The sequence below is a fragment of the Hyposmocoma kahamanoa genome, unplaced genomic scaffold, assembly GCF_003589595.1.
Source record: "Hyposmocoma kahamanoa isolate Upper Pololo Valley unplaced genomic scaffold, ASM358959v1 64, whole genome shotgun sequence".
NCBI classification, from domain to species: domain Eukaryota; kingdom Metazoa; phylum Arthropoda; class Insecta; order Lepidoptera; family Cosmopterigidae; genus Hyposmocoma; species Hyposmocoma kahamanoa.
The window spans coordinates 9,442,756-9,455,543 of NW_020653852.1; the positions used below are offsets into that span (position 1 = coordinate 9,442,756).

The 12,788-nt window shown below is 40.7% G+C and overlaps 1 protein-coding gene across 1 annotated transcript; it reads left to right on the forward strand.

Annotated features, from left to right (window-relative positions):
* Window positions 1-5,050: 5,050 nt before the first annotated feature.
* LOC113231051 (tctex1 domain-containing protein 1-B-like) lies at window positions 5,051-6,784 on the forward strand. The gene is made up of 3 exons (XM_026465211.1): window positions 5,051-5,186; window positions 5,472-5,665; window positions 6,469-6,784. The coding sequence occupies exons 1-3, from the start codon at window positions 5,073-5,075 to the stop codon at window positions 6,632-6,634; spliced, it is 474 nt and encodes a 157-aa protein (XP_026320996.1). The 5' UTR covers window positions 5,051-5,072; the 3' UTR covers window positions 6,635-6,784.
* The last annotated feature ends 6,004 nt before the right edge of the window (window positions 6,785-12,788 follow it).

Genomic DNA, 12,788 nt, shown 5'->3' on the forward strand with positions numbered 1-12,788 from the left:
TTATTATTTGAGTGGTCTCTAAGGAGAGAACACCCATTAGATTGCAAGGATTTTGGTGTAGATGTTATGAGGTTATGTGAGTATCTATCGTATCCTTGTTTGTTCTTGTCTGTGGCGGCTTTCTGAAAAAGTTGTCTTGCGATAAGATGTGGAAGGAATCTGGGACTGTGGGCGGACAGGGGTACAGGGAGGAGACCTAACTGTTTGAGGGGGGTGGGGGGAGTCTGCGGGTGCTGGGAAGGAGATGTCATGTCAGCGTATGATTTCCGGACAGAACTGAATCGTCTGGAAGCTTCTAGGTAACCAATATTGTCTTCAGCCATCACTTTTTTGATTAACTTTTGACGGGCATGCTCAGGGCACCTTGAATCTGTAGCTTTATGGGAGGCAGAACAGAGAAGACAAGACACAGCATCATCTGGAACGATGCAGGAGGAGCCATCATGATTCTGGGCGCATCTGGAGCAACGCGGATGAGAACGGCATTGTTCACGAACATGTCCAAAGCGGCAGCATTTGTGACATTGAATTACGGGTAGAGCATATAGGTCCACTGGGAGAAACATATTAAAACAAAAGACTTTCTCCGGGAGGATCTGTCCCAAAAATGTCAATACCACAGTGGCAGATGGCTCCCAAGTGGCTTGTCCTTCAATAATACGCTTTTTATTTAGCCTCCTAGCCTTTATAACTTTAACCTTTGGGGGGCATTTGATGGAGTGAACCAATTCCTCGAGGGACCATTCCAAGGGGATCTGGCGAACAACACCATTGCGATTGAGGTGAAAGCGGGGGATTGCAGCAGAAAGTTTTTTATTGTTAAGGAGCGGACTCTCAATAAAGTTGTTTGCATCCTGTGGTGTTTGGAAGTAGATTGATACTTTGTCCCTGCCAATGCTTTTTATTTCTAAAATTCCCGAGACTTTGCTGTTGTAGATTGTTTGGGCGATTTTTAAAGCACGCATTGAATTTGTGGAAGCAGAGGAGTCACTTTCTGTGCGAGAAACATGGACCAGAAAGGGTCCAGCATCGATGTTTGAATATTTCAAGTCAGAGTTACTTTCGTATCCCTCCAGGGTATATGTATGTTGAACAGACGCAGACGGCGGGAGTCTTGACGTTTTAGCGGAGCTATCAATGTCCGCGCAAGCAATGGCGCTTACTCTTTTGACCATTGATGTTGATCTCCATTGAGCTTACGGACGGGGATACAGATAGAGAACGAGCCCTGATTCGTCGCTGGAATCACAGAACATAAGGGGACTTGCCTCTATGTTATTTTTTTTTACCACCACCAACACAAAATACGACACAATTTTACACTCTCAGTGAGAAATTAGAGTCGAAAAGCGAAATTCAAAATTCAAAATTCACACCTTTCAACCGCGACCTCAGATAAATCTCTCAACTTCAACATCGACTTTTGTATCTATGGCTCCGTCGTTGACGATTTCGCCAATGTCAGTGTTGAAAGACTAATTTATTACTTAGAGGATGGAAAAAAATAGTCTAAGATTTATTACGACTGGTGGACAGGTGCGGTGGTGAGATAGAATATACAATGTACTCTTTGACTGCCGGTTATTAAAATACTTAAGCGGTTATTATGCACATTAACGGTTATAATTTTTTTTTAATGACATTACAAAAATGTAATAGAGGGCTCATGTTAAGTTTTATTTAGCGTGAAATAAAAAATAAAATCGTTTAGTAAAAGAAAGATTTTTTTATTAATAATTTTGGCTAAGATACAAGTCCTTTGAGCCATGTCTTCGTTTAATTATGTTTCTGTAAATATGGCCGCCACAAAGAGGATAGGCAATTTGAGGTGGCGTGTTTGGATTGACTCGGGATTCCTTAGAACGGGCCGATACGGCTATTTTAGTTCGAGATTCGTATAATTTCGCGTTTTAATCTTCGATTAAGGCACAATAGCACTATCTGTTCTTTAATTTGGAGGGTGATATGGAAGTTATTCCTTGAGTGGAATGGTAACTTGATAATATCTTGCAGGCAGCTACGGCAATCAGAGAAAATTATTGTCTTATTTAGGCGGTGTGACTTCATATACAAGATGGCTTCCAGAACGGCGACAGATTCATCAGTGTATACAGTTGAGGTGGGAGAGCACTTAAAGCTTAATAGTGCGTCGAGGCGTCTGTAAAGATGGTTAGCCACTCGTGCCAGTTATTGTTTAAGATCTTTGAAAATTCGTAGTTAGCATTGATTAGCGTAGTTTGCAAACACCAATGTTGAGGATTATACGTGGCTAAAAGGTTAGCGCTTGAAAAGGGATCTGAAATAGGGGTTTTTTGGGGATTTTCACAATAGGGGAAGGGAGGTTTTTCAAGCTATTGAAGCTTTTAATTAAGGGAGGTGCTTCTCTATGGGCCCAATAGGGTGAGGAAGCGACAGCATCAGACAAGTTTTGCCTAAAAGAAAAGCCTAGTAACTATCTCACTCCTTTATTACGAATACAACGTGGGAAAAAGGTTGATGCGCCGTTACCTAGCGCTTAGCAATTAATTCATTTAAAAGTTTAAATTTAATTTTGTTTAGAAACTGATTAGGCTGGTAGGGTGTTATGACGAAAAATAAATTAAATGACTATGTTCTTGTGAAAAATCTCAATAATATTGTACCATTCCTGATTCTGCATTAAGTGGAGCAATTTTTAAGATCATTTGCAAATTCAGTTTCATACATTTTTTTTTCACACTAGCTATTCAAAGTTAACGTTTAACTTTTTACAAGGGTACGAGGTATACCAAATTAATTTTAAACTTTTTTCACATTTTATGACATTTATCAGATAAAATATTAGTTGCAGTACCTGGAAAACTATTCAGGTTACCTGAAAAATAAAAACAACTACCATCTGGAGCTAACCCTGGCAATAGTAGCAAAAAACTCAACAAAAAGTAGAGTTATTCCAAAAAAATAAAAAAGTGCAAATATCTCGAAAACTAAAAGACTTTTACTAAAGTCAAATTATTTTTTTCTGGTAGGTGTATAGCTGGTGAGCTACCCACAGTGTCGCTCTGGCGTGTTATTTTTGGGACACCTGTATAATTTTTAATGAATCTTTCTAAGTTATAATTTAAGGTGGCTGTGTACAAATATTTGTTATTGCGTATATTGAATAATAGTATATTGTTATCTCTGAATTTATATAACATGTTGCACACGTTTGTTAATAGTTAAAGGGATTTCTATCGCTACACCCCACGAAAAAACAATAAGATCTTGTTTCGTTATAAAATTTGTTATGTGAGTTAAGTCATTTACAATATGTGAGCTAGAAGCATAAGGTTTTACTACTGCTCTTACGTCGTATTTATCGTTCTACTAGCCTTTTCTGGAGTTAAGCAGTCTCAGAGATAGTCCACGCGCTTGTTCGTCGCCAAAGATGTATATTATCGGCTTTTTGTGTATACTTGTGCGGGGAAGTAACATTTATGGTATTATTATCCAAATACAATTTTTATTGTGAGATACCAACATCGTAAGATAACTACAAAAACATTAGGTGTAGGAATCGGCGTTACAAATCGTATTGAAACTATATATTATGGCAATATCGAAAATCCGATACCGTATATCTTAGAAACTATATATCGATATTACTCTGCATCGCGTATTTTATAGCGATGCCGAATCAAGCCGAGCGATTACCGAGTGGATACCAACACGAAATCATATATTTTCCAAACTATATGCCGATATTGCTTCGTATCAGATTTTCATTTCATCTCATTCAATCTAAATGTTTAAGAATCATCTCTGGAGCCACGAAATCATGTGCTATAAACGCCCTCCAAATCGAGTGCCTCGATCCTCCATTGCACTTAAGGCGTCAGTTCATGAGCGACAGATATTTATTTAACATCGCCCAATACTCGAACCATCCCCTATTAGAAAAAACTTGTCTGATGCTGTCTGAGGAAAAACGCGGCGGCGGCGGCGGCGCGCGCCGGCGGCGCGGCTCTCATGCATCTACTGCTGAGTAATCTATTATCGGTCGCGTGGTAATTTATATCTGGTCAGGTTGTCTGTTCATGACACGTGAACGTGAACAATATTGAACTTTCAACGATATAGCAATTGGGCAAAGTTTAAATTATATTAACAGTCCAGAATTTGTTACATTATTTTAAATTTGAAACTACGATGATATCATCCGTGATCACATGCCTCTGAATCGATCCACGGTTCGGATTGTATGCTTTTGAATTGTTCTCATAAACATTCATTTAATTACTGACTGACTATAACAAAATAAAAAGACGAGATTTTTGTATAAATTATGAATACGATTTAGACGATTCCATCTGCCTTAATATTGAATCGATTCGCTTAAAAATCGCATTGAAATCGATTCATAAATCGCTATATTCGTATTATCTTGAATCGTTCTTCATCGAAACGTAATGTGCATCCCTACCCGGCGTAAACGCGCCTTATTATAATAATTGTAATAGCACAAAATATTCTTTGATAAATTTAATTTAGCCTTGCCGTCCGCTGGTTTGCGCTGGCCCTAAAACGGCCGATTCATTACCCGCCGCGACGGAGTCCGCCGCGCAAGCAAGAGAATGCTCACACACTATCCTGCGTGTGGTCCTCGTAATGGAGTGTCCCAGGACGCATTGCAGGATTGCAGGATATATTGCACGCTGAGACCACATCTGCGACTACATTCATAATCCTGCATTACGCGGTGGACAACAAGGCAGACTGCAATGCAGGATAATGAATGCCTCCTTTTAGGGCGCACCAAAAAAAATTGCGCTGATGATATAGCTCATTGAAATTATTTCATTTTAGTGCTTCGAAGATGGTTTAAAATACCGAATCTCTTTGAACGTGTCACGATTCGATGGTCACCATCACAGATCACGTAAGTCACCATGCAATAGAGACGTTGATACTTTTGCTTTTGCGATCCAGGAACGAAAAATAAAAGCTATTTAATAAATATGAGCCTACTAGATCATTAACAAATAAATACACAACCAAATTCATTGTTCATATTTAACTATAGAAGAATTATTCAAGAAGAAATCTTAAAAATGTCCGATTTTAACAAAAGTAAAACTTCCATCCATTATAGAGAACACAAGAGGCTATCCTCCATAGCTAGGATAAGTACCTTAAGTAATCGGAATATTAATAAATCTAAACATGTAAGTACATATTTAATACAACAATTCTCGCAAAAACCACCTTGAGATTCATCTCAAGGTGGTTTCTCAATCTCAAAATCTTTCAAGATTTCCCGTTTTTATATGACTGATATGGTTGCCTGCATTATTCCTATCAAAATTCTAAATATGTGTACTATGGTTATATGAGTTATAAGCAATCCAAACTAGCCCTTGAAACGTTAGCAAGCCCAACTTATATCGACCAAACATTCGAAAATGTCTACTACAGCAACCGACACTGCTGTGCCTCCTAAACCCAAACAGGTGCGAATCTACCTACCCACCTATCAACTGAACCCCAAAGTGCGTTTCAATATCGAGAAAGTCGGGAAGATTTTGAGAAATATCGTCGATGCGGAACTCGAAGAGGTTCAATACAACGACAAGGCGATCCCAGAATTATGCTTGAACCTGGCTGAATCTATCCGCTTAGCGATTAAAGAACAAAACTATGACAGGTTCGTCAATCAAATCCATATATTGTTAGTCAGTTGGAAAAAAAAGATAATCATGGTAAATTGTAAAGACTTTTCGACAGTTAATATGTTTTAAAACGCGTAAGCAAAGTACGTAAAAGGGGAACTTCTAATTTAAATACTATTTAAATCGTATTCGAAAAATTGACGTGGAAAAATGTGGATATCGCAACTATGTGTATTCTGCCCGTGTTAGCAGGGATATCCGTTCTCGGATGTCTCTACTGCCACTGTAGACAAGGAAGTAAAAAGAAGAAATGAAAATAACCAGCCACTATGGTTCACAGTCATGATATTTTGAAATTAAATACGTGTAATCGATAAGACCAACCTCTATATAGTCCATATAGCCTGATTAAAATGAAATCAGAAATGAAGGTTCCCCGTAATGTAAGTTATTTGGTTTCATGTACTGAATTTGCCCACTTTAATTAGTGACGGAAGCGCGCTCAGCTTCAGAATTGATATTTAAATTTACCCTTATATGCCACGTGATGTAACAAAACGGTCCAAAGTGTAAAGCTGAGAGGTAATATTGAGTTACTATTAACTAAAGTGTGTGGTAATTTGAAGTGTAATACTAATTCCCATTTTTAAGTTGCGTAATACTCCTATTATTTATGCTGCTGTTAAAATGGGAGCTATAAAAGATTTCAACGCGACGCACTTTCCACCAGTACATTTGTAGCAAAACGTGGGCGTTTTAAATAAACATAAGGAGCTCCATGATCAAAACGTTTCCTGAGTTTTATAATTAGATCCTAACCCCTTACATATTATTTCAGATACAGGATAATAGTATGTGTGAGTATTGGACAGAAACGACAGCAAGGAGTTCATGTATACCACTCATTTTTATGGGACCCCGATCGTGATGTGTACGTCGCGCACAACTTCGAGAATTGCCATATATTCGCCAATATTGTTGTCTATGGTATTTATTTAGACTAAACGCTGCAGTTATATAACTTGAAATATCTAGCTTTGTTGACAGTTTGTTTGTGGTGACAAAATGCCTTGTAGCTATACGTTGGGCTGTAATAAAAAAGCTGACTATTGCAAACCATTAATTGTTAAATAAATGGAAGCTATTTGTATACCTTCCAACATTTACTTTCAAATTCTTCGATTCCTGTATGTCCTTATTCTAAGCCCTAATTGAGACTGCTATTTTTCAAGGATATATCGCATAATTTGGGGAGGTTCCCGAACCCTACTCAATGCTAGAGTATGATTTCAAGCACAAATTGAAATACAACCGTAATGGCAAGGGCTTGAGTACGATTTCTAGTGCTTTAAATCATACTTAAGTCCTAACTTAAGCATTGAGTGGAATTCTGGAATACGACGCTAGTAATTACTGCCTGTGTGGCCGAAATGTTACCATACTAAGCTGCCCACAAACGATCGAGACAAACATTTGTATAGCCTACATTTATTTCTCTCGTGAGTTTCAGTGTAATTTGTGGTTGTCTATGTATGAGTCCATAGCACCCGCGATACAGTCTCTCTAGTGCGGGGCTATTAGTATGTGCGTAAAAAAAATTATAAGGCCACATTTTTGCACTATGACAACTTTTCAGGGTGACTGTCAGGATGGCTGGTTGCCTATCGCATATGGCACTGAGTGTATATTCACGAATTGCAACCTAATGCTACTATTTGCTACCTTTTCTAAATAATTGCCACCTTTGATAAGTATATTCTGGGAAATGAAAAAAAATTATTGACCAGCCAGTCTGGCGTCAGGATGGCTGGTCGCCACTTTGTTCAGCATGAAGGAAGCAGGTTTTCCAGAAGTATGTATTCCAAAAAATTGCTACCTATTTGCTACTTTCACGAATTAAAGGTATTATAAGCTTTCTATCCTCATTAGTTAAAAAAATATAAACGATTGAAATTTTTACGAAGTGCCAACGCCTGCAATTTAATCAGGATCTGACGGTCACTTTTTCAGGGCAGTTTCTTTTAAAATGAAATAAATAGAAGGCGAAGTTTTGAATAATAATTAATAACAATTCAATTATTTATTTAAGCATGTATTCCATTATATCACCTCACACATTCATATAATAGTTATGAAAATATAAAAACGAAAAATAAAATTAAAGTTACTAATTTAAATGTCAATATGTTATAAAGTTAAAACACAAATAAGATTAAAATTGGGGACATTAAAAATAATTACAATCGCCGCATCTTGAAAACAAATGTACCTACATGTTAATTCTTGAACTTATCTAGTCTTTCAGGCGGACGTGATGGCTCGAAATGCTTTGTTGCATAGTACCTACTCATAGTTTGATATAATTATACCACAGCTGACTCACATAATACGCCTGATATTATGGACGAACCAATATCCCTTTTCTGCTGTCACGGCCGTCAACTATAATAGGTCCTTGTTTAAAATTTGATTTGTTAGTATTTTCAAAATTACAATGGCCCTTACAGCTGTGTGAAGCTACAATGTCCACAATTTTATTCAGATTATGCTGACACTATGTTAATTAAATTTATTCTTAAACGTTTTCCTTTAATAGGTGTTCATGTCATCATACACACCACAAGAAGGAGAACTGTGCATCACCCAGAGCCGGATTTATATTTTTTATGAGTGTAGGCCACTTTATTTCCGCCGCCCCATGTACATACCTTTCTAAAATAATAATATTCCATTTGTAGTAAAGAAGGCCTTAAAGTTAAAAAACGAATGAATTAGTCATTAAGAGTGAGCGTAAAAAAGAAACAAGATATACAATTTTTTACGGGACTTTTTAATAGAAAAATCATTATAATATCATCATAGTTAATGGTGTTCATTATGTCTGCTTCTATGTAGAGAAGAGCTAAAGAATTCATTTTTTCTTGAGACAGTGAAGACCTTTGATAAGCTTTGACGCGTTTTAAACAGGAAAAACTCCTTTCCCCAGAACAATTTGTAGCCGGAATGGAAAGTGCAATACGCAGAGCTATATCCAAGTTAGGGTAAACATTATGCAGAGATTGATTCGACAAAAACGTTGAGAGACTGAGCAGTGAGTTCGATCCAGGCTTCACTGCACAATCTACAGTTTTATCAGAGGAAATGTGACTGTGAAAATGTACACATTCTTGAATCAAATCGTCCTCTAAATCATTGGTATAATATTTCACGAGAGACTCGGCTTTTTCTGTAACTCTTTGTGTTGAAAGTTCAGTCACTTTTGTTAAAAATGAAAATTTTTCTTTAAAGTTCAAGTAAGCATTATGCCTTCTCTGTATTTCAGCTCTCAGTCTATCAAGGATGACCAAAAAGGTGTTCACTCTGAAATAATGTCTGGAGCCGGAGGGTATTTCAGGTTCTTCATACGTTGTTTCATCCGTTTTTTTTTTTTCTTTTAGGCTGTCTCTTTATTTCATCTTGATATTGCTTAAGTGCGCTCATCTTAATTGCTTTTTCTTCGAAATAGTCAAAGTTTTCTCGTTCTGCTATTGTAAAATCTACTAGAGATCCATAGAGATCAGATTTCGTTAATACATCTACAGATGAGCTCTGAATTTGAACACTCACTTTGTTTAACCTTTCCAAAATAGCACTCCAAAATACGACCATGAACGCAGTTTCAAGTTTCTCTAATGTGACGCTAATTCCTTTGGCCTCATTTCGCGGAACCGGTTTCTCTGTACTGTCATTTTCAATCATTTTTAAGACTGTAATTACTTCATCCCAGGAATCTCTTAGACTTTTACAGGCATCTGCTCTAGCCGACCAACGAGTGAGGTTCACTCTCTTGAGTGTTTTTCCTCTTCCTATCTCATTCGTTAATTTTTTCCAACGTTCAGTTGACTTCACGAAGAAAGTATATACCTCTTCTAGCAACATAAAACAGTGGCAGGCTTCTGTACACCGTGAGAAACCCAGTGAACATGTTTGACTTTTGTCTCCACTGAAATCTGCCGCCCCTAGGACACTGCCGCCCTTAGGCCGCGGCCTATACGGCCTATTTATAAATCCAGGATTGGCATCACCCTCTGGGAGCCTAACACGCCTTATTGTACACGGGTACAGTTAGATGATAATTGCATCCGATAACTTTCTTTCTCTTTTTCTTACTTTGTGACGTTAATGTTGCAGCCGTTTCAATTGCCTTGGTAGTAATTTGGGTGCATTTCGCTGCTACACATTTCCTCACAGTCCCCACATAGGTCATATGGTAAATCAACATTACTTAAATATTTATAACAAAGCTTTAATACATTATTGCCGGGAAGTAAGAGATTGCTGGACGAGTATGAGTTACAAGGACGAGCGCCAGCAAGGCCTTGTATTAATACAAGTCAAGCAAGGCCTTGTATTAATACAAGTCAAGCAATCCCCGTTCCCGCCGGAGAGAGGAAGATGTATAATAGAACAATAATAAAATAATAGAAAAAGTAAAAAAATATTCTATTCTTAAGTTTCTGGCTTCTCTTGAATAATTTTGCCAATGTCTAGTTAGTCATGGGAGTTACACCACTTTTTTTATGTTTAATTTATCAGCACTGCTCTTTAGTCTATTTCGGCTTCTAGAACAATACAGCACAATATACCATCACCATATAAAATATTTTATATGGTGATGTAAAATACACCATATATAATTTTTAACCGTGCGGTGACGGATTACAATACAATTCACCGCTCCTCTCTTCCCGTGGGTGTCGTAAGAGGCGACTAAGGGATATTGAGCTACCGGCTGCTCCACTGGTGGTAGGACTTGAAAACCCGGGTGGTTAGTGACCACCGTGCGCATGGTGGAAAACCCGCCAAGTGTTCGCTAGTCGGATGCGTTCCGGGATCAGTCAGCGTACAACCAGAACCCGAGGCAACGCTGCCGCGACATTTGTGGTCTGTGGAGGTTTCCGCCGAACCAGTGCCAGGACAACTGCATTGACCCGCCGGCCAGGGAGACCCGTAGAAACGGTTGTTCCGCTGGCCGCCCGCGGTACAGTACAGGGGCCCAAGCGTGCTTAACCAGCTCGTGAGGCTGCCTCACCATACCGCACATAATCTCGGTGTGGTTCGTCGTGCCGGTTGGTGACCGGGAGGTGGGGTCCCGGCGGCCATTCCCGGGGGGGTTCGGGGGCCCTTCCGTCCGGCGGATCAGCGCAACTTGTCTGTAGGCAAGTCTCTGGGGAAGCAAGCCCCGCGATTTGACCGCTTGTGTCGCGGCACTGTTTTCTCGCTTCACGCCTCTTTTTCCCTCCAATATGTTAGCGCAAAGTACAAATTTCGGTCGTACAGCGGTGCACACCCCCACCACTAAAGCGCTCTTTAAGGTGGAGTTCACGAACATTCGAGGACTCCACAGTAACATCCACGCCGTCCACCAACATCTTGAGACGGCTCGACCAGAAATGCTGTTCCTTACGGAGACGCAAATACTCTGCCCGGCTGACAGCACCTACTTGAATTACCCTGGCTATATGCTTGAAGAGTCCCTCAAAGCGAAAGCTGGGGTCTGCTTGTTTGTCCTGGCAGATGTTTGCTGTCGCCGTCTGCGTCATTTGGAGGACCCCTCCTTCTCCATCCTTGGGGTACATGTTGACCTGGGCAGTCATTGCCGTGTCTACATGTGCCTCTGCAGATCCCACCACGGCGACATGGAGACAACTCGTCTCATAGACCACCTTACTCGGGCGGCAGATGACGCGCAGGCGCAGTTTCCTACAGCGGAATTGATGTTTTTAGGGGACTTCAATGCTCGCCACGAGTCGTGGTTAAGTTCCTCTAAAACTGACCATGCTGGAAGAACTGCCCACACATTCGCTCTCACACACGATTTAACCCAACTGGTAAACCAGCCCACCCGGATACCAGATAGGGTTGGTGACGCGCCCTCTTTGTTGGACCTTCTGCTGACGTCTCGCCCAGCTGGATATCGGGTGGAGGTCCAAGCCCCTCTGGGCACTTCGGATCACTGCTTGATATCCACTAAAGTGGCAACGTTACTGCCACCACCACCAACTGTGGCTAAACGCCGCATTTGGCATTATGCGTCGGCAGATTGGGACGGTATGCGGGACTATTTTGCATCCATTCCTTGGCGGCAGCGCTGTTTTAGTGAGGTGGATCCAACAGCTAGCGCGACTGCCGTTGCTGATGAGATCTTAATCGGGATGGAATACTACATCCCGCATTCGGATGTCGTCAGTAAAGGGAGGCGCAACCGCTGGTTCAACCGCTAGTGTGCTGTGGCAGTTGAAAACAAACAGACTGCATACCGCGTTTGGATCAAGGGTCGAGCTTCAGACGATCCCAATACGAACTCACTTAAAACAGCCTACAATAATGCCACCAGGTCTTGCAAAAGAGCGTACATCAGAGCGGATGCTCAGCGCGTCGCACGAGTTGGCCAAGAACTCCTGACGCATCCCACTGGTAGTCGTAGTTACTGGCGTCTGGCCAGAGCCGTTGCGTCGAACTTCTGCCAGCCCTCGCTGCCCCCGCTGAGATATTCTGACGGTAATCTAGCCCACAAGCCGCAAGATAAAGCCGACCTCTTGGCAAATCTGTTTGCGGCTAACTCCTGTCTCGACGACTGTAATGCACAGCCACCAACTCTACCTCACTGTGGCTACACGATGTCTGATATTCGTATCAGACAATGCGATGTGCGTACGCAGCTGCAGTCTCTCGACGTCCGGAAAGCTAGTGGTCCTGGTGGTATCCCAGCGGTTGTACTTAGGAACTACGCAGATAAGTTGACCCCCGTGCTAACGCGACTGTATCATCTGTCACTCTCTTCAGGTCGTGTGCCGGACTCTTGGAGAGAGGCTAATGTGCAACCAGTTCCCAAAAAAGGCGACCGATCAGACCCGCATAATTACCGTCCCATAGCCACTACTTCCATAATATGCAAGGTTTTAGAGCGGATCCTTAACAAACAACTGACTGAATTAATGATCGGCAGTATGGGTTTCGTCCGAAACGATCAACGGGTGACCTTCTAGCGTATTTATCGCATATTTGGGGTGAGGCTATAGACAAACGTGGCGAGTCGTTGGCTGTTAGCCTCGATATAGCCAAAGCGTTCGATCGGGTCTGGCACAAAGCTCTTCTCTCCAAGCTCCCGGCGTACGG

Coding starts and splice junctions, on each gene's coding strand:
- LOC113231051 (XM_026465211.1), top strand. CDS start 5,073: ATGTCCGATTTTAACAAAAGTAAAACTTCCATCCATTATAGAGAACAC. Junction 5,187..5,471: donor ATATTAATAAATCTAAACAT/GTAAGTACATAT, acceptor AAACCCAAACAG/GTGCGAATCTACCTACCCAC. Junction 5,666..6,468: donor AAAGAACAAAACTATGACAG/GTTCGTCAATCA, acceptor ATATTATTTCAG/ATACAGGATAATAGTATGTG.